The sequence below is a fragment of the Schistocerca gregaria genome, chromosome 2 (genome assembly GCF_023897955.1).
Source record: "Schistocerca gregaria isolate iqSchGreg1 chromosome 2, iqSchGreg1.2, whole genome shotgun sequence".
Lineage (NCBI taxonomy): Eukaryota > Metazoa > Arthropoda > Insecta > Orthoptera > Acrididae > Schistocerca > Schistocerca gregaria.
Genome location: NC_064921.1, coordinates 535,392,151 through 535,411,312, shown reverse-complemented (window position 1 = coordinate 535,411,312; position 19,162 = coordinate 535,392,151). Strand labels below are relative to the sequence as shown.

At 42.3% G+C, this 19,162-nt stretch overlaps 2 protein-coding genes across 2 annotated transcripts in view; both read left to right on the top strand.

The window, feature by feature from the left end:
• Positions 1-10,018, top strand: part of LOC126330671 (uncharacterized) — a 29,752-nt gene extending 19,734 nt beyond the window's left edge. The window contains exon 2 of the mRNA XM_049996384.1: positions 9,104-10,018. Coding sequence (XP_049852341.1) covers positions 9,104-9,723 — 620 coding nt within the window. The 3' untranslated portion in view covers positions 9,724-10,018. The remainder of the gene's footprint in view (positions 1-9,103) is intronic.
• LOC126330655 (forkhead box protein J1.2-like) overlaps positions 1-19,162 on the top strand; it is a 251,578-nt gene that overhangs the window by 102,911 nt on the left and 129,505 nt on the right. The window lies entirely within an intron of this gene.

Sequence of the window (19,162 nt, the reverse complement as noted above, 5' to 3'; positions counted from 1 at the left end):
CGCGCTCCGATTTGTGTCTCTTCTCTGTTTACATACGAATGCGTTCCGATTTTTCCCTCTTCATAACTCATTTTAAAAAAACGAGCAAAACTACTAATACTACTATCAGCAGAGCCAGCACTGTCCTAGTTCACGAAGTTAACATGTACTCACGATTTTGGGTTTCGCAACTCTGTAGAGTACGATACGAATGTACTGGAAACCACAGTAATATTGTGTAGATTATGAAAAGAAATCACGATCTTTTTTTAATAGAAACAAATAGATACACTACCTTTATGACAGTTAAACTAATGGTATTGTTTCTTCTCCCAATATTACTGCTAAGCAACATCAGCGCTGTTGATTAACTTCCAGATGTACTGCGTATATTTAACATGTCCCGTTTCCGAAATTACAGTGGCTTGTCACTTTGTCCTATAGAGACCAGTTCAAGGAGCTAGCAGTCTTCCAACGACGCATCTGTGATGGTAGCAGCTCCCATCCACTGCTAGCGACGATGCTAAAATTCGGACCTCTTCTTCTAGCACTCTGAATCTGAAGCGCTGACCAGCTACCATGGTTAAGATATCAGCGAATACTTCAGTGTCGACAAATGTTTACAATTTCATGGAATGACACATTATGCTTGATATCCCAGAAATGAGAGTTCGTCTTTGTTTTGGACTCTTGTTACTCAAATTGCAATTTGACTCTCATCGTCTACTTTTCTCAAGGTACTCCTTCCGGTCGGCTGGAATTTACTGGTGGGTAAACTTCACACCTTTTTTTACACAAGTTTTTGCGTTATCCCATTCGGAGAAACTGAAACAACATCTATGACATAGACTTATTCAGCACGTTTCTCATCAGTGAGATCTGCTAACGACAGCCAGTCGAGCTGCGAAAGGGGAATCGTGCTTCAGACGTCAGCGCGCGCGCGCGCGCGTCTGTGTGTGTGTGTGTCGGCAGCGCGGCGCGTGTGCAGGTCACCTCGTCGCTGAGGTGGCGACCGGTTCCCCAGAACTTGGCACGCCTCTGCTTCTTCTGGAAAAGCAGACACCAGCTGGCAGCTCCCGGTCGCGCTATAGGGACGTAACTTCCGGCGCCGACTGTTGTGAAAAGAAACCATTTTTCTCGAGGATGTATTTCGTGGAAAGTGAGACTTCTTAGGAGATATTAAATTCTGAATCTAACGAGAAATAATCTCTCATAATGCAACTCCTTCGAACGTGTAGTCATTAGCTTGACAGAAACGTTAGAGGATCGCTTAGTAATTTTAATTTTCAGTCAAATGCTTCTTGCAAAGCAATAGCAACACATCGACTTTTGAAGTCTACGCGGAAAGTAAGGGAGCATGAGCACCATGCGTGCCAAGAGATAAAAATTCACATTCGTACTCCAGGGTAAGCGAACAGCGTCTAACCAGCGTGGTAATTTAAATTCCTCGATAATTCCACTGGTTTGATCTCACCTTCCATTTCCTCCGTCGTTACAGTTTTTCTCTGCTACAGCTCTTTGTAGCTCGCTGACGCAGGACGTCGAAAAAGTTCAAAGAAGGACAGCTCTTCTCCTGTTATCGCGAAATGGGTGAGAAAGTTCCACGAATATGATGCGCGAGTTGGGATGGTCATCAAAACAGGCGTTTTTCTTTGCGGCGCGATCTTTGCACTAAATTTTAGCCACCAACTTTCTCCCTCGAATGCGAAAAATTTTTATTGATGTCTGCCTACTTAGTAACATATAATCATCGTAATAAAATAAAGAAAATCAGAGGTCGCACGGAAAGATTTAAGTATTCATTTTTCCCGCTCGCTGTTAAAGAGAGGGACGGCAGAGAAATAGTTAGAAGGTGGTTCGATTAACCAAGACATTTTATGTGTGAACTGAATAGAAGTATGTAGATACGCATATAACTATATCCGGATGTCGCAGCAGATTTCCCACTTACGTCTCCTCACTCAATAAATATGTTCCGTAGGCATACTTATCCCCTTCAGTGTTTCTAGTACCGCTTCAGTTCATACTGTATCTGGCCCCGGTAATTTCTGACAGAATTATTTAGCATCACATTTACTTTCTACTCTTGTTGTTCCATGGCTGGCGTTCCACATCCGCTCAGTGCTGTGTCCCAGATGTATATTTTTAGAAACAACTCTCCAGTTCCATGTTAATACTATATTGCAGAGAATAATTTCGCTGACGATACCTTTCTGTCCCTGAACCGTTCTACATCTGATATCGTATTTCCTTCGCCAATTGTATGTAATTTTGCGTCCTAGACAGAATTCTTTCTGTACTTTCGGTACTATCTTCCACAGTTTCGGCGTTAGATAAGTCCAGTATCGTCATATTAGCCTTGTTTGTGCATTCAGTTGATGGGTCCAAGTCTTCTTTACTGACAACCGGAGGTGCTACGTCGTCTGCAAACTTTTAGCTGTGGCATTTGACCCTTAAATGCGATGGTACGGCACCATTTACCGTTTGCCCACTGCGCCCACTCTACTGTAGTCATCAAGAGTATGGCGTTCGTCTCGTAAGTGTGCATCGGAAAGTGCGGAGAAAAATTGGGCGACGTCGACATTGTGGTAATAAAGTGAATGTGTGAATGTACTGACTGCAGCCAGCTCCACCTTCGGCATATAGGAATGGATGTCAGCTGAATATTATCAAAGCCTCACCTGATTTAGTAAACGTGCACAGCAGAATAACAACTGGCTTTTACTGGTTACTGCCCATCTTTTAATTATTTAGAGTATTGTTCAACCTTCCAGTCAAAAATTTCAGTATAATTTATTTTCCTTAGTGACAACATAAAGAAGCAGTTAGATAAACAGTTTCAGTTGTCGAACAACCATCTTCAGGTCATAACTCTTAATGCAGCTGATGTCACAAAGTAAAAGGTGAGACGTAATCAACCTGAGAGTGCATTGCAAACAACAAATTGTCAATGAGCTGAAAACGCGCCCAGTGCGGTTTAAGTGTTATCAACTTCATACTGTCCCGTAGCTAACTGCAACCTTCCGTTATAACAATCAGAGATAACAGACGGAAATGGAAAGTGTCACAACATAAACCACAATTGAGATATTTATCGAAGTTTGTAAAATTGTTATTGACGTGATGGGTATTAAATGATTAAACATTCGTTTCATCGAGAAGTGATGTCCATCACCATCAGTACGAGCTGTGACCTCACGGGCACGAATACGCTCTTGTATTCGTTGTGCCCTCCCCCTATGAACCATGGACCTTGCCGTTGGTGGAGAGGCTTGCGTGCCTCAGCGATACAGATAGCCGTACTGTAGGTTCAACCACAACGGAGGGGTATCTGTTGAGAGGCCAGACAAACGTGTGGTTCCTGAAGAGGGGCGGCAGATTTTCAGTAGTTGCAGGGGCAACAGTCTGGATGATTGACTAATCTGGCCTTGTAACATTAACCAAAACGGCCTTGCTGTGCTGGTACTGCGAACGGCTGAAAGCAAGGGGAAACTACGGCCGTAATTTTTCCCGAGGGCATGCAGCTTTACTGTATGATTAAATGATGATGGCGTCCTCTTGGGTAATATTCCAGAGGTAAAATAGTCCCCCATTCGGATCTCCGGGCGGGGACTACTCAAGAGGATGTCGTTATCAGGAGAAATAAAACTGGCGTTCTACGGATCGGAGCGTGGAATGTCAGGTCCTTTAATCGGGCAGGTAGGTTAGAAAATTTAAAAAGGAAAATGGATAGGTTAAAGTTAGATATAGTGGGAATTAGTGAAGTTCGGTGGCAGGAGGAACAAGACTTCTGGTCAGGTGACTACAGGGTTATAAACACAAAATCAAATAGGGGTAATGCAGGAGTAGGTTTAATAATAAATAGGAAAATAGGAATGCAGGTAAGCTACTACAAACAGCATAGTGAACGCATTATTGTGGCCAAGATAGACACAAAGCCCATGCCTACTACAGTAGTACAAGTTTATATGCCAACTAGCTCTGCAGATGACGAAGAAATTGAAGAAATGTATGATCAAATAAAAGAAATTATTCAGATAGTGAAGGAAGATGAAAATTTATTAGTCATGGGTGACTGGAATTCGGCAGTAGGAAAAGGGAGACAAGGAAACGTAGTAGGTGAAAATGGACTGAGGCAAGGAAATGAAAGAGGAAGCCGCCTGGTAGAATTTTGCACAGAGCACAACTTAATCATAGGTAACACTTGGTTCAAGAATCATAAAAGAGGGCTGTATACATGGAAGAACCCTGGAAATACTAAAAGGTATCAGATAGATTATATAATGGTAAGACAGAGATTTAGGAACCAGGTTTTAAATTGTAAGACATTTCCAGGGGCATATGTGGACTCCGACCACAATCTATTGGTTATGACCTGTAGATTAAAACTGAAGAAACTGCAAAAAGGTGGGAATTTAAGGAGATGGGACCTGGATAAACTAAAAGAACCAGATGTTGTGCAGAGTTTCAGGGAGAGCATAAGGGAGCAATTGACAGAAATAGGGGAAAGAAATACAGTAGAAGAAGAATGGGTAGCTTTGAGGGATGAAGTAGTGAAGGCAGCAGAGGCAGAGGATCAAGTAGGTGACGAGGGCTAGTAGAAATCCTTGGGTAACAGAAGATATATTGAATTTAATTGATGAAAGGATAAAATATAAAAATGCAGTAAATGAAGCAGGCAAAAAGGAATACAGACGTCTCAAAAATGAGATCGACAGGAAGTGCAAAATGGCTAAGCAGGGATGGCTAGAGGACAATTGTAAGGATGTAGAGGATTAGCTCACTAGGGGTAAGATAGATACTGCCTACAGGAAAATTAAAGAGACCTTTGGAGATAAGAGAACCACTTGTATGAACATCAAGAGCTCAGATGGAACCTCAGTTCTAAGCAAAGAAGGGAAAGCAGAAAGGTGGAAGGAGTATATAGAGGGTCTATACAAGGGCGATGTACTTGAGGACAATATTATGGAAATGGAAGAGGATGTAGATGAAGATGAAATGGGAGATACAATACTGCGTGAAGAGTTTGACAGAGCACTGAAAGACCTGAGTCGCAACAAGGCCCCCGGAATAGACAACATTCCATTGGAACTACTGACGGCCTTGGGAGAGCCAGTCATGACAAAACTCTACCAGCTGGTGAGCAAGATGTATGAGACAGTGAAATACCCTCAGACTTCAAGAAGAATATAATAATTCCAATCCCAAAGAAAACAGGTGTTAACAGATGTGAAAATTACCGAACTATCAGTTTAATAAGTCACAGCTGCAAAATACTAACGCGAATTCTTTACAGACGAATGGAAAAACTGGTAGAAGCCGACCTCGAGGAAGATCAGTTTGGATTCCGTAGAAATGTTGGAACACGTGAGGCAATACTGACCTTACGGCTTATCTTAGAAGCTAGATTAACGAAGGGCAAACCTACGTTTCTAGCATTTGTAGACTTAGAGAAAGCTTTTGACAATGTTGACTGGAATACTCTCTTTCAAATTCTGAAGGTGGCAGGGGTAAAATACAGGGAGCGAAAGGCTATTTACAATTTGTACCTTAACCAGATGGCAGTTATAAGAGTCGAGGGACACGAAAGGGAAGCAGTGGTTGGGAAGGGAGTGAGACAGGGTTGTAGCCTCTTCCCGATGTTATTCAATCTGTTTATTGAGCAAGCAGTGAAGGAAACGAAAGAAAAATTCGGAGTAGGTATTAAAATCCATGGAGAAGAAATAAAAACTTTGAGTTTCGCCGATGACATCGTAATTCTGTCAGAGGCAGCAAAGGGCTTGGAAGAGCAGTTGAACGGAATGGATAGTGTCTTGAAAGGAGGATATAAGATGAACATCAACAAAAGCAAAACGAGGATAATGGAATGTAGTCGAATTAAGTCGGGTCATGCTGAGGGAATTAGATTAGGAAATGAGACACTTAAAGTGGTAAAGGAGTTTTGCTATTTGGGGAGCAAAATAAATGATGATGGTCGAAGTAGAGAGGATATAAAATGTAGACTGGCAATGGCAAGGAAAGCGTTTCTGAAGAAGAGAAATTTGTTAGCATCGAGTATAGATTTGTCAGGAAGACATTTCTGAAAGTATTTGTATGGAGTGTAGCCATGTATGGAAATGAAACATGGACGATAAATAGTTTGGACAAGAAGAGAATAGAAGCTTTCGAAATGTGGTGCTACAGAAGAATGCTGAAGATTAGATGGGTAGATCACATAACTATTGAGGAAGTATTGCATAGGATTGGGGAGAAGAGAAGTTTGTGGCACAACTTTACTAGAAGAAGGGATCGATTGGTAGGTCATGTCCTGAGGCATCAAGGGATCACCAATTTAGTATTGGAGGGCAGCGTGAAGGGTAAAAATCGTAGAGGGAGACCAAGAGATGACTACACTAAGCAGATTCAGAAGGATGTCGGTACTGGGAGATGAAGAAACTTGCACAGGATAGAGTAGCATGGAGAGCTGCATCAAACCAGTCTCAGGACTGAAGACCACAACAACATTCGTTGTGCATGCAAGACAACAGCCTTCAAAGATCTTCTTGAGGAACTTCTTGTCTTGTATGAAACACAGGCTGCGTCTGTGCTTGAAGATTGTTGGTTAGAAGCTGGCATGAAACAATACTCTTTCCATCGCATCCGAGACATGCTCTGTGAGCACAAGGTACAGGGTACGGGCCGGCCTGTCAAGGATCTATACAATGCTCAAGGCGTTCATGGTGTCAACACAGTTTGCGTTAACCTGCTGAAATATACCATTTAGTAACGCGATCCGGAGGGGTATGACAACAGGGTTTACTGAATATATCTGACATAGTCAGAATAGGAGCAAACGTTCGTAAGCAGATAATGAAATGTAAAATGAGATATGAAATAAGAATTTTATGGAGGATGCAGCAGTGTTGTACATTGCTAGTGCATTTATAATATTACATGTGGTATGTTAATTCCATGTTAATTTTTAAAATAAGCATTTTTACTTAATTGTTACTTAAGGCAATTTTTCTTTTGATTTGTCAATTCTCATATCTGAAGATGGTAATTAAGCTATCGAAATTTGTCATTACTTTTTACTAAAAATAATTTTTAATTTTATGTTTGAGACAATATATTGAAAATAGTAGAAAGTTTTTTAAGTTTTTTTAGTAAATTTACGTTTGATCAACAGGGTTCACCATTCTTGTTCCATTCTGACGAACATTCAGTCTCCCTTCAACAACTGCCTATCCATCCTAGTGTCATATGCAGTAGCTCCCCACACCGTGATTCTTGGAGTTGTATGCATCTCGAGAAATCACTGCTTCCAGTGAACTTTCACCAGTTCGTCCACGGACACACTGACGTCCATTTGACCCCATCACTGAACACAACACAACGCCACACAGTGTTCCAGTTGACTCTGGCTATTTACCGCGTAAGTCTGTGTTGATTCTGGCCTAGTGTCAGGGGTGAACGAGATCTTAACTCAGCCCCCTGTAATATTTTCCGTGGTACTCCCTGTTATCTCCGCCCCTATTTCAGCTATTGTCAGTGGTCTGATTGCCGGAGCCAGCAGAACAATCCTACGATTTCTTGTTTTGCAGTCCTTCTGGAAGGTCGTGAGCGCACTGCTCTTGGCGCAGTGTTGTCCTGATTCCATCTCGTTCTGCTCTCACTGCACAATAGCCCTAAGTCCGTGCAGTGTGTTGGTATGAAGCTCCAAGTTCCCCCATGCCAATGGTTCAACCTTTCTCAAAATTCGAAAGATGGTGGTAAGCTGCATGTGGACGTACCCTGGGCACGCTGCTCTGCGGTCTCTGCGTGAAGACACACTCAGTACTCGTACTCACATCATTCTTCATCTAGGTCTACATCTACGTGGATACTCCGCAAATCACACTTAAGCGACTGGTAGAGGGTTCTTCGAACCACCGTCACACTACGACGGACAGTGGTAGCGTAGGCAGTTTCCTTAGTAGATCTGTAGAATCTTCTAGGACTCCTGCCAATAAATCTCAGTCTTTGGTTCGCCTTTCTCACAACATTTTCTGCGTATTCTTTCAATTTAAGATATTTCTAATTATCATCCCAAGGTATTTAGATGATTTTAGGGCCTTTATATTTGACTGATTTATCGTGTAACCTAAGAATAGTGGATTTCTTTTAGCACTCATGTGGATTACCTCTCATACTTTTCATTATCTGGGGTCAATTGCCAATTTTCGCACAATGCAGATATCTGAAGGTGGCAGGGGTAAAATACAGGGAGCGAAAGGCTATTTACAATTTGTACAGAAATTTGTTAACATCGAGTATAGATTTAAGTGTCAGGAAGTCGTTTCTGAAAGTATTTGTATGGTGTGTAGCCATGTATGGAAGTGAAACGTGGACGATAAATAGTTTAGACAAGAAGAGAATAAAAGCTTTCGAAATGTGGTGCAACAGATGAATGCTGAAGATTAGATGGGTAGATCACATAACTATTGAGGAGGTATTGAAAAGAAATTGGATAGAAGAAAAATTTGTGGTACAACTTGACTAGAAGAAGGGATCGGTTGGTAGGGCATATTCTGAGGCATCAAGGAATCACCAATTTAGTACTGGAGGGCAGCGTGGAGGGTAAAAATCGTAGAGGGAGACCAAGGGATGAGTACACTAAACAGAGTCAGAAGGATGTAGGTTGCACTAGGTACCGGGAGATGAAGAGGCTTGCACGGGATAGAGTAGCATGGAGAGCTGCATCAAATCAGACTCAGGACTGAAGACGACAACAACAACAACTACTACTACTACTACTACAACAGATATCTTTGCCAAATCGTTTTGCAGTTTGTTTTGATCTTCTGATGACTTTATTAGACGTTAAAAATGACAGCATAACCTGCAAACAATCTAAGGCGACTTTGAAAATGGCGTTTATCTTTATTGATAATAAGCTTGCGTACAATTAAATCTGAATTATCAAATCCCACTATTATCAAATCCCACAAGCCTGAAAATACTGGAGTCTGTATGGTTGCGTTCAGTCAAGATAAGCACTTTGCATTTCCGTCAGTGTACAACTTGAGTTGGACAGAGTGCTTATGTTCGTTTCGTTTTTAACACGTCTACGGAATGTGCCATTAATTGTGTGTTCTGTTTGCAGGCACGGCGGTGAAGAAGAGATGGAAGAGCCTGAAGGACTACTACCGGTGCGAGCTCGCTAAGGTGTCGCACACGGGTGGGGAGGGCTCGGCGACGGAGGCGACGTCCAACTGGCCGTTCTTCCACCTGATGAGCTTCACCAAGCGGACCATCGGCAGCAAGTACCGGCCGCGCAGTCTGGAGCAGCAGCTGTTCTGCGAGGACAGTAAGCAGGCGACAGTGGACAGCTCGCAGTACGACGCGGACGAGGAGACGCTCAAGAGCGAGGCGAAGCGGCGCCACATCAAGACGGAGTTCCCCGCGCTGCCGCACTTCCCCGACCTGTCGGAGAGCACCTCGTTCAGCGACACGATCGCGCACGCGCCCGTCTCGTTCATGCTGCCGCCGCACAAGCGCTCGTCGCGCCGGCGGCACCACCTCGAGAGCGACGCGTGCGCCGACGCCTCGGCCGAGACCAAGGCGCTCTCGCTCACCGAGCGCGAGATCCAGGACGTCGACAGCGACGAGCTGCTCTTCTTCAAGTCGCTCCTGCCCTACATGAGGAACATGAACTACTCGCGGAAGCTGCTCCTGCGCATGAAGATCCTCGAGCTCGTGTACAACGAGTACGCCTCGTCGTGACTGTGCCAACTCTACTACCGGTGCGCGCCGCCGCCCGCGGTCTGGCGTCCTACGTAGCTACGGGTCTCACCTCACTACTGTCTGAATGACTGAGAAATGTATTTTTGTTAGACGCTTTGTACAATGTGTTATGACGCTACAGTAACGGACTTCAGTGCTTTGCTTTACACATCACCAGCGTGTAGCTATGATTTCTGTAAATGTTTACAGTTTTTTGTAATTATTTCTTTTTTATAGCGTGCCATTTATGGATAAAGTGACTACTTTCATAGAAAATACGTTTCTATTTTTATGTTACTTCAATGTACCCATATGCCTTCAACGTCAACAATAAATTTAGGACTGGTAAGTAAGAGTGTAGCTTTTGAAATGTTCTAATGATCAACGTGGACGATAAACATTTCAGACAAGAAGAGTTCTCGGGTATTCGATCGGGTAGCGTCGTAATTTTTTCACAATAATTCGCAGACGTACACGCTGCCATCTTCAGGTGGTTGCTGACGAATGCTGTGCTGTTCCTCTCGGCGCCCCATATATACTAGCCGGTACCGCCTCCACCGTTCCTCTCCTGGTGTCTTCGGTGCGGCCGGCGCGGCGGTGGTGGTGGGGGAAGCGGCGCCTGGGTCTGAACTGGGCCTGCAGTCTCCCTGCCTACGCCGTCGGCGGCGGTCCTCGATCTCTGGGACCGCATCTTTCTCTCCAGGCTGAGTGCAGGGTTCCAAGCCTGACTAAGTTGAAGGCCGCTGTCTTTATTAATTAGAGGGTCCTGCAGTGGGATTTCTATGGCCCCTTTAGTAACGCACTCCCAGAAGTAGGAGGATTGACAGAGTATTTTTGTTTTTTCATAGTCCATAGTATGGCCAGTCTTTATACAATGGTCAGCCACGGCTGATATAGTGACCTGGCGTAATTCGGTATGGCGCTTCTGTTCGCGGCACCTCTCTTCTAGAGTGCGGACTGTCTCTCCAATGTATGATTTTCCGCACTGACAGGGAATTTGATAAGCGCCTGGTTTTCGGAGGCCTACGTTATCTTTCACTGAACCCTGTACAGTCAAGGCTTTTGCAGGGGGTCGGAATACACATTTCACATTGTGTTTCCCCAGGATTCTACCGATTTTTCTTGAGGTGTTCCCGACAAACGGAATGCACGCAGATGACTTGTGTTCTTCTGTTTCTTCTTCTTGCTCTCTTGGCTCAGTCTGTCTGTGTGCGTGTCTTATTTGCTTCTGGTTGTACCCGTTCTTCCGAAATGTTGTCTCGAGGTGCTGAAGTTCTGTTCGAAGGCTCTCCTGATCGCAGCCTTCGAGCAGAACTGCTGCGCCGGGAGGAACAGCACAGCATTCATCATGAGCCACCTGAAGATGGCAGCGTGTACGTCTGCCGAAATATTATGGAGAAATTACGACGCTACCCGTCGGCTACCCGAGAACTGCTCAAATTGGAAATACGCCGGGAAAACTTCAGATCGCCAGAAGAGTTTAGATGCTTTTAAAATGTGGTTCTACAGGAAAATGTTGAAGATTCGAATTTAGGAGAAAAATTTGTATCACAACTTGACTTTTAATAGCCGGCTGATAGAGCACATCGTGAGTCATCACGATATCGTAAGTTTAGAAAAGGGAAGTGTGTGTGTGTGTGGGGGGGGGGGGGGGGGTAGGGGTAAAAGTAAAAATTGTACACGGAGTCGTTGGTTTCACTATAGGAAGCAGAGCGGAATAAATGTAGGCTGCTGTAGTTACGCAGAGATGAAGAGGCTTGCACAGGATGAACTTGCGTGGAGAGGTGCAGCGAACTAGTCTTCAAGACATAACACAAGCAAGAAAGGTTGTTGCTACGATTTTCAGTCGTCTCAAAAGAAATTCGCAACTTTTATCATTTCACCACCAAAACTCTATAAGTTGTACAAAACTGCCCTTATCACCAGTAGCCAAACTCCACAGCTGGAGACAGATTGGTGATTTTTCTAATATCCACTCCCCGCAACACGTCTGTGAGCCATGTTGGGGAAGTGTTACAGCATTAGCCTAATATACATTTTTAAAAAAGTAAATTTTATCTTAATACTCTGACAAGTGTTTAAATGAAGTAAGATTATTCTCTTCCAAGTAATACAGTTATATTATTAAGGTATGACTTTTTAGCTTTGTGCAAAACACACTGTGATAAGTTCGTTTCATCATGAAACTTCCTGGCAGACTAAAACTGTGTGCCGGACCGAGACTCGAATTCGGGACCTTTGCCATTCGCAGGCAAGTGCTCTACCGATTGAGCTACCCAAGCACGACTCACGCCCCGTCCTCACAGCTTCAATTCCGCCAGTACCTCGTCTCCTACCTTCCAGACTTTACAGAAGCTCTCCTGCGAACCTTTTCATCATTTTGCCGGGTACAGTTTTGTTCTAGATTAATACGTGTCTGCCGCGGTGGTCTAGCGGTTCTAGGCGCTCAGTCCAGAGCCGCGCGACTGCTACGGTTGCAGGTTCGAATCCTGCCTCGGGCATGGATGCGTGTGATGTCCTTAGGTTAATTAGGTTTAAGTAGTTCTAAGTTCTAGGGGACTGATGACCATAGATGTTAAGTCCCATAGTGCTCAGAGCCATTTGAACCAATACGTGTCTTTCTTCGCTTTTCTTGTCAGTTGTTAAACATAATTCCAAGAAAACATATAAAAAACCTTGGCTAACTAAAGGAATAAGAATATCTTGCAACCGCAAAAGAGAACTGTATCTAACAGCAAGATGGAGTACTGACCCCGAAATTGTTCAATATTATAAAAACTATTGTGCGGTACTAAGAAAAGTTATTAAAAAGTCCAGAAGCATGTGTATCATGTCTGAGATCAGTAACTCTGATAATAAAATTAAAGCAATTTGGAATATTATTGAAAGGGAAACAGGGCAACCAAGAGCACAGGAAGACTTTAGTGCAATAAAATTGAATGACAAGTGCACTAACAAACAATCAGAAATTGAAAATATTTTGAATAATCATTTTTTAAATGTTGTGGAGAAAATAGGATCTAGATCTTCACTAGAAGAGGCAAGGCTATTAATAGAAGAGGCCATACCTGCACAGTTTGAAACAGCTGTAATTCCACCAACCTCTCCCTCTGAAATCAGTAAAATAATAAACTCACTGAAAAGTAAAAGCTCTTACGGAATTGATGGCATTTCCAGCAAAGTACTTAAAGCTTGTTCCCCACAGATAAGTAGAATTCTCAGCCACGTATGTAATAGCTCTTTGGAGCAGGGTGTTTTCCCTGATAGACTGAAATATGCCATTGTAAAACCATTGCATAAAAAGGGGGATATGTCGGATGTCAACAACTACCGCCCAATCTCTCTTCTGACAGCTCTATCAAAAATTTTTGAGAAAGTAATGTATTCAAGAGTAGCCTCCCATATTTGTAAAAATAAAGTACTAACAAAATGTCAGTTTGGTTTTCAGAAAGGCTTTTCAACAGAAAATGCTATATATGCTTTCACTGATCAAATATTAAATGCTCTGAATAACCGGACATCACCCATTGGTATCTTTTGTGATCTCTCAAAGGCCTTTGATTGTGTAAATCATGGAATTCTTTTAGATAAGCTAAATCATTATGGTTTGAGTGGGGCAGTGCACAAATGGTTTAATTCATACTTAACTGGAAGAATGCAGAAAGTTGAAATAAGTGGTTCGTGTAATGTTAAAACAGCTGATTCCTCAAACTGGGGTGCTATCAAGCACGGGGTCCCACAGGGTTCGGTCTTAGGTCCTTTACTGTTCTTGATATACATTAATGACTTACCATTCCACATTGATGAAGATGCAAAGTTAGTTCTTTTTGCTGATGATACAAGTATAGTAATAACATCCAAAAACCAAGAACTAAGTGATGTAATTGTAAATGATGTTTTTCACAAAATTATTAAGTGGTTCTCAGCAAACGGACTCTCTTTAAATTTTGATAAAACACAGTATATACAGTTCCGTACAGTAAATGGCAAAACTCCAGTAATAAATATAGAATTTGAACAGAAGTCTGTAGCTAAGGTAGAATTTTCAAAATTTTTAGGTGTGTCCATTGATGAGAGGTTAAACTGGAAGCAACACATTGATGGTCTGCTGAAAAGTCTGAATTCAGCTACGTATGCTATTAGGGTTATTGCAAATTTTGGTGATAAGAATCTCAGTAAATTAGCTTACTATGCCTACTTTCATTCACTGCTTTCGTATGGCATCATATTCTGGGGTAATTCATCGTTGAGTAGAAAAGTATTCATTGCACAAAAACGTGTAATCAGAATAATTGCTGGAGCCCACCCACGGTCATCCTGCAGACATCTATTTAAGGATCTAGGGATCCTCACAGTAACCTCACAGTATATATATTCCCTTATGAAATTTGTTGATAATAATCCAACCCAATTCAAAAGTAATAGCAGTGTGCATACCTATAACACCAGGAGAAAGGATGATCTTCACTATGCAGGGTTAAATCTGACTTTGGCACAGAAAGGGGTAAATTATGCTGCCACAAAAGTCTTTGGGCACCTACCAAACAGCATCAAAAGCCTGACAGATAGCCAACTAACATTTAAAAATAAATTAAAAGAATTTCTAGATGACAACTCCTTCTACTCATTGGCTGAATTTTTAGATATAAAGTAAAAAAAAAAAAAAAAAAAAAAAAAAAAAAACTTAATCATTAGTGTCATGCAATATTTTGTGTAATGTAATTTCTTGTACAGACATCTTTTATTAACCTGACACGTTCCACATCATTACGAAGTGTCGTATTCATGATCTATGGAACAAGTATTAATCTAATCTAATCTAATCTAATCTGTTGGTATGGAACCAGAGGTGACAGTATTTATCCGGATGTAACACCCGTTTTTTAATCTTCTCCAAACTGTAGCAATATTGTCTGCCCAGATACGTGTAACCGCTCTTCTAGCTGAAGCTCAAGTAGTGATATTCGGGTAAGGAATTAGTGTACCCTTCCTCTGAATTTTATGAATTGTCGAGTTCGTGCCCGCCTGCTCCAGTAATCAGAATTTTGATAAAAGCTTCTTTAGTAATTCCATAAAAGAGGGTATCCATGGTGCAGACTTAATTTCTTGTTTGCCACGTCAGACCTTTCTGGACCTTAGCCTCTCTCCACACGTTCTGTTAAAGGAAGGCAGCCTCAAAGTTAACCATGGCGCCAAGGGACGAAGGACATTTGGACTACGGCAGTGGTCGAATCCAAGCAATCATCCTGGCATTATCAATGTATTACTTACCGAAACCCCAGGTAACCTAATTCAGGTTGAATATATGTGGTCTCCAAGACAGAGGTTCAGTGCCTTAAATACTGTGTCACCTCCTTCAGTTACAACTTGTGTACCTTTTTTATGCATCCTCGAATGTACATTTTGTTGTTGTCAGCACGTATTATCCAGCCATTTCACCCTTGTCCACCGGTCTGTAACTATTCTCTTAGGTCTCCTGGAATACACTGAGAGCACAAAAGTCAAGGGATAGCAACATGCACACATACAGGGGATAGTGAATTGGCGGAGCTGTCATTTGTACTCAGGTGATTCACGTAAAAAGCACTTTGAACGCGGAATGGTAGTTGGAGCTAGATGCATGGAAATCGTTAGGAAATTCAACATTCCGAGATCCAGAGCGTCAAGAGTGTGCCGAGAATACCAACTTTCAAATATTACCTCTCACCACGGACAACAGTGGCTAAAGGCCTCCAATTAACGACCGAGTGCACCTGCGTTCGCATAGAGTTATCACTGCTAACAGACAAGCAACACTACGTGAAATAACTGCAGAATCAATGTGGGATGTACGACGAACGTATCCGTTAGAAGAGTGTGGCGAAATCTGGCGTTAATGGACTGTGGCAGCAGACGACCGACATGAGTGCCTTTGCTCGCAGCACATCGCCTGCAGCGCCTCTTCTGGGTTCGTGGCCATATCTCTTGCACACTAGACAACTGGAAAATCGTGCCCTGGGTAGATGACTCCTGATTTCAGTTGGTAAGAGCTGATATTAGGGCTCGGGTGTGGTGCAGGCCATACGAAGCCATGGATCCAAGTTGTCAACAAAGCACTGTGCAAGTTGGTGGTGGCTCCATAATTGTGTTTGCTGTGTTTACATGGAATGGACAAGATCCTATGGTCCAACTAAACCATCATGTTAGGCTACTTGGAGACCATTTGCAGCTTTTCAACAATGGAATTTTTATGAATGATACTGCGCCATTGGAGCACAGGTATTTGCGATTGGATTAAAAAACGTACTGGACAATGCATGACAGTGAATGATTGGCCACCCATTTCGCTCGACATGACTCCCATAGAACATTTATAGGACATAATCCAGAGGTCAGATCGTGCATAAAATCCTGGCACTGGCAACAGTTTCACAATTATGGACTGCTGCAGAGGCAGCATGGCTCAATATTTCTGTCGGGGACTTCTAACGACACTTTGAGTCCATGCCATGTCGAGTTGCTGCACTACACCGGAGAAAAGGAGATCCGAAACGATATTAGGAGGTATCCCATGAATGTTGTCACCCCAGTGTGTGCCATTCAACGCGTTTTCTACGAGTTAATACATGCACCTATAATAATGTTCGTTGGTAGGTGTTTGTAATTCAGTCTCAAATCTTATTCTCAAACTATCTGTCTCTCTAGTAAGCCAATTAATATTTCGCAGGATTCGAGCTCAAATAGATCTTAAATTATTCATCATGTTTCGTTTCTGCCGTTATTTCAACGTTGTCAGTCTTTTAGCTTTAACTCGCACACAGTTCTCCCAGTTCGTTTTCTGTGAGCCTCTTTTATTTCCTCAGATCACGTCACGCCAGTTTTCAACTTCGGCTTTTCTCGGAAATGCTGACGTGATCCAAGTTTCTTTATGGTAAAATCACGTTCCTGATATCCTCGCCAGCCGGAGTGGCCGAGCGGTTCTAGGCGCTAATGTCTGGAACCGTGCGACCGCTACGGTCGCAGGTTCGAATCCTGCCTCGGGCATGGATGTGTGTGATGTCCTTAGGTTAGTTAGGTTTAAGTAGTTATAAGGTTTGGGTGACTGATAACCTCAGAAGTTAAGTCCCATAGTACTCAAAGCCATTTGAACCATTTTTGATATCCTCGTTTGTGAATCACACTTCCTGAAACTCCCACGGAACCAAGGCCACTTTGTTCTTTTTTACACAGGAAATGGGTACAAATCAGCATGGTCAGTCCATTCATGCCCATTCGTTTTAAGTTTCCGTAGAAAGCAATCTTCCTTTTTCGCGTGGTGTCTGCACTTTTTCCACACGAAAGTACAGTTCATTGCTGTGGCGTCTCCTTAACTAACCACTCTCTCTTGTGGGGCCTATGTCGTCTTCTAGTTCCAACAGTTCCTACTGAACGTGACACATGGTGCTGTGTCTGGTCGAATGACTTCACAATAATGACTGTGCCTGGCTTAAAAAGGTGGATTGTGTGTAGCAAACAGCACTACTCAACTGTTATGCCACATCCTACATCTGAAGATGTTTTCTCATTCTTGTCTACTTTCCTGCTTCAACGTTTCAGCCCGCCTGATTTTTTTTGGATCAACATCTGGCTGTCTAGGCGCCAACTTGGTGTTACAAAATTTGTTTCCTCGAAGGATATCCGGAAGCCCGACTTGGTCGCTTGAGTTTTGTGTTCATTGACTTGCTTAGTGCCTAGGCAGTCGAGGAAGATCGCAACATCATCCGTGAAAGCTAGGCTAGGGTTGTCAGGTCCTAGCTCCTGCTGTCCATTGTGTCCCCATTTTTACTCTTCTATTAGGCAGGTCTTTGTGCTATTCGTGTATGGCTTTCTCGAGGTCACAGTTGACATGTAAGGCGACAGCTCATCTGCTTATCTAACAATCGTCCTGATTTTGATAGCGTCTGAAATGTTTCCTCAGAATTTCACTTTGGGTGGTCTGAGTCAAGGTCATCTGCACTGCTGCATTGACGCCCTTGTTTTCTAACCGAAACTCGTCTCTTAAATAGTAGTAGTAGTAGGAGTATTTGCTGCTTGTGTAACGACACAAATGTGGCGACTGGTCACACAAGGGAAGAATACGCTTTCAATGTTTTTGGTCTTGTAAATGAAGAGTTCTCCAGTATCTGTAGGCTTCGGAAATATTTTTATTTTCTGCTTGTTTCCTTCCTCCGTTGTACTACATTACATTGTTATCACTAGGTGAAAGGGCACTTGTATAACTGAAACATCTGACCCGTTTGAAATATTTGTGAAAGATCATTAAAGTGCATTGTGTTTGCTGGACTTAGATGTGGCCCTTATAATATACTTTTTATTATTTCCTTTACAATGAGACTCAGTTCAAAAGACAGTGTCAAAGCTTTTCATATATGCCTTCCTCTGGACTCAGTTTCAGTATCATCTGCAAACGCACATACTCAGCTATATTTCGTCATTACCGTGGCTCTTTCATTAAGTAGTGTGTAAGCCTAGGGACCGATGACCTCAGCAGTTTGGTCCAATAGAACTTAGCACAAATTTATTTTCTCTATGATTCTACGTAACGGTATTTTTTTTTATTACCGAATTTCGCCAATTATAGACCTAAGACAAAAGTACAACTTTATTCTTTTTATCTTTGCATAACGTCTTCATGAGTTGATCCATGGTCTGTCATCACCATCCTACGTTGTGAATGTCGTTATTGGACAGGAAATTTTGCAGTATTGATCAGTAGCCTGAAATTTTCCGTGTTGTGTGTGGTGTCTTCTGCGACGTTAAGTGTTCTCTGTATTTGAATACGCATGCCTATACCAGTTTCTTTGGCGCTTCAGTGTATAATATTATGCTTCCAGCAGCTAATAGCAGAATCAAAAAACGTTTGGAGAGAATTTTCCTTCCTCAGTAACAAACAAAAATACTTACAGAGACTAATATTTTAAGATGAGCTTGACTTTAATTGACGTTGGTGAATTCGGCCGTGAGCTTACGTCGGGGTGAATAGAAATGAAAGAGGGGATATTATATTGTTTGTTTTTGAATGCTGACAACTCACAAGCGTTGGCAAATAGCACGGGTTAGCTGCTGTAGTATAAATGTCAAACGGAAGAAACCTGGATTTGTGAATGTGCGTTACACCGGCGGTCGTCTTCAAATGTGCTACATGCTTTCAGGAAGTAATATGAAATCAAATTAAGACCGTTGTGATACAACGCACCGAGTGAAAGAAAAATAACATTAAAAAAATTTAGTAAACATTTGTGATCGTGCCTCATATTGCAATTACTGTTATTAATTAAGGTAACGTACTAATTTATGTATGTTATCAATTAAGAAAGAAAAATGACTTTCGAAACATTTAGTAAACATTCGTGATCGTGCCCCATAATGCAATTACTGTTATTAATTAACACAATGTACTAATTTATGTGTGTTATCAATT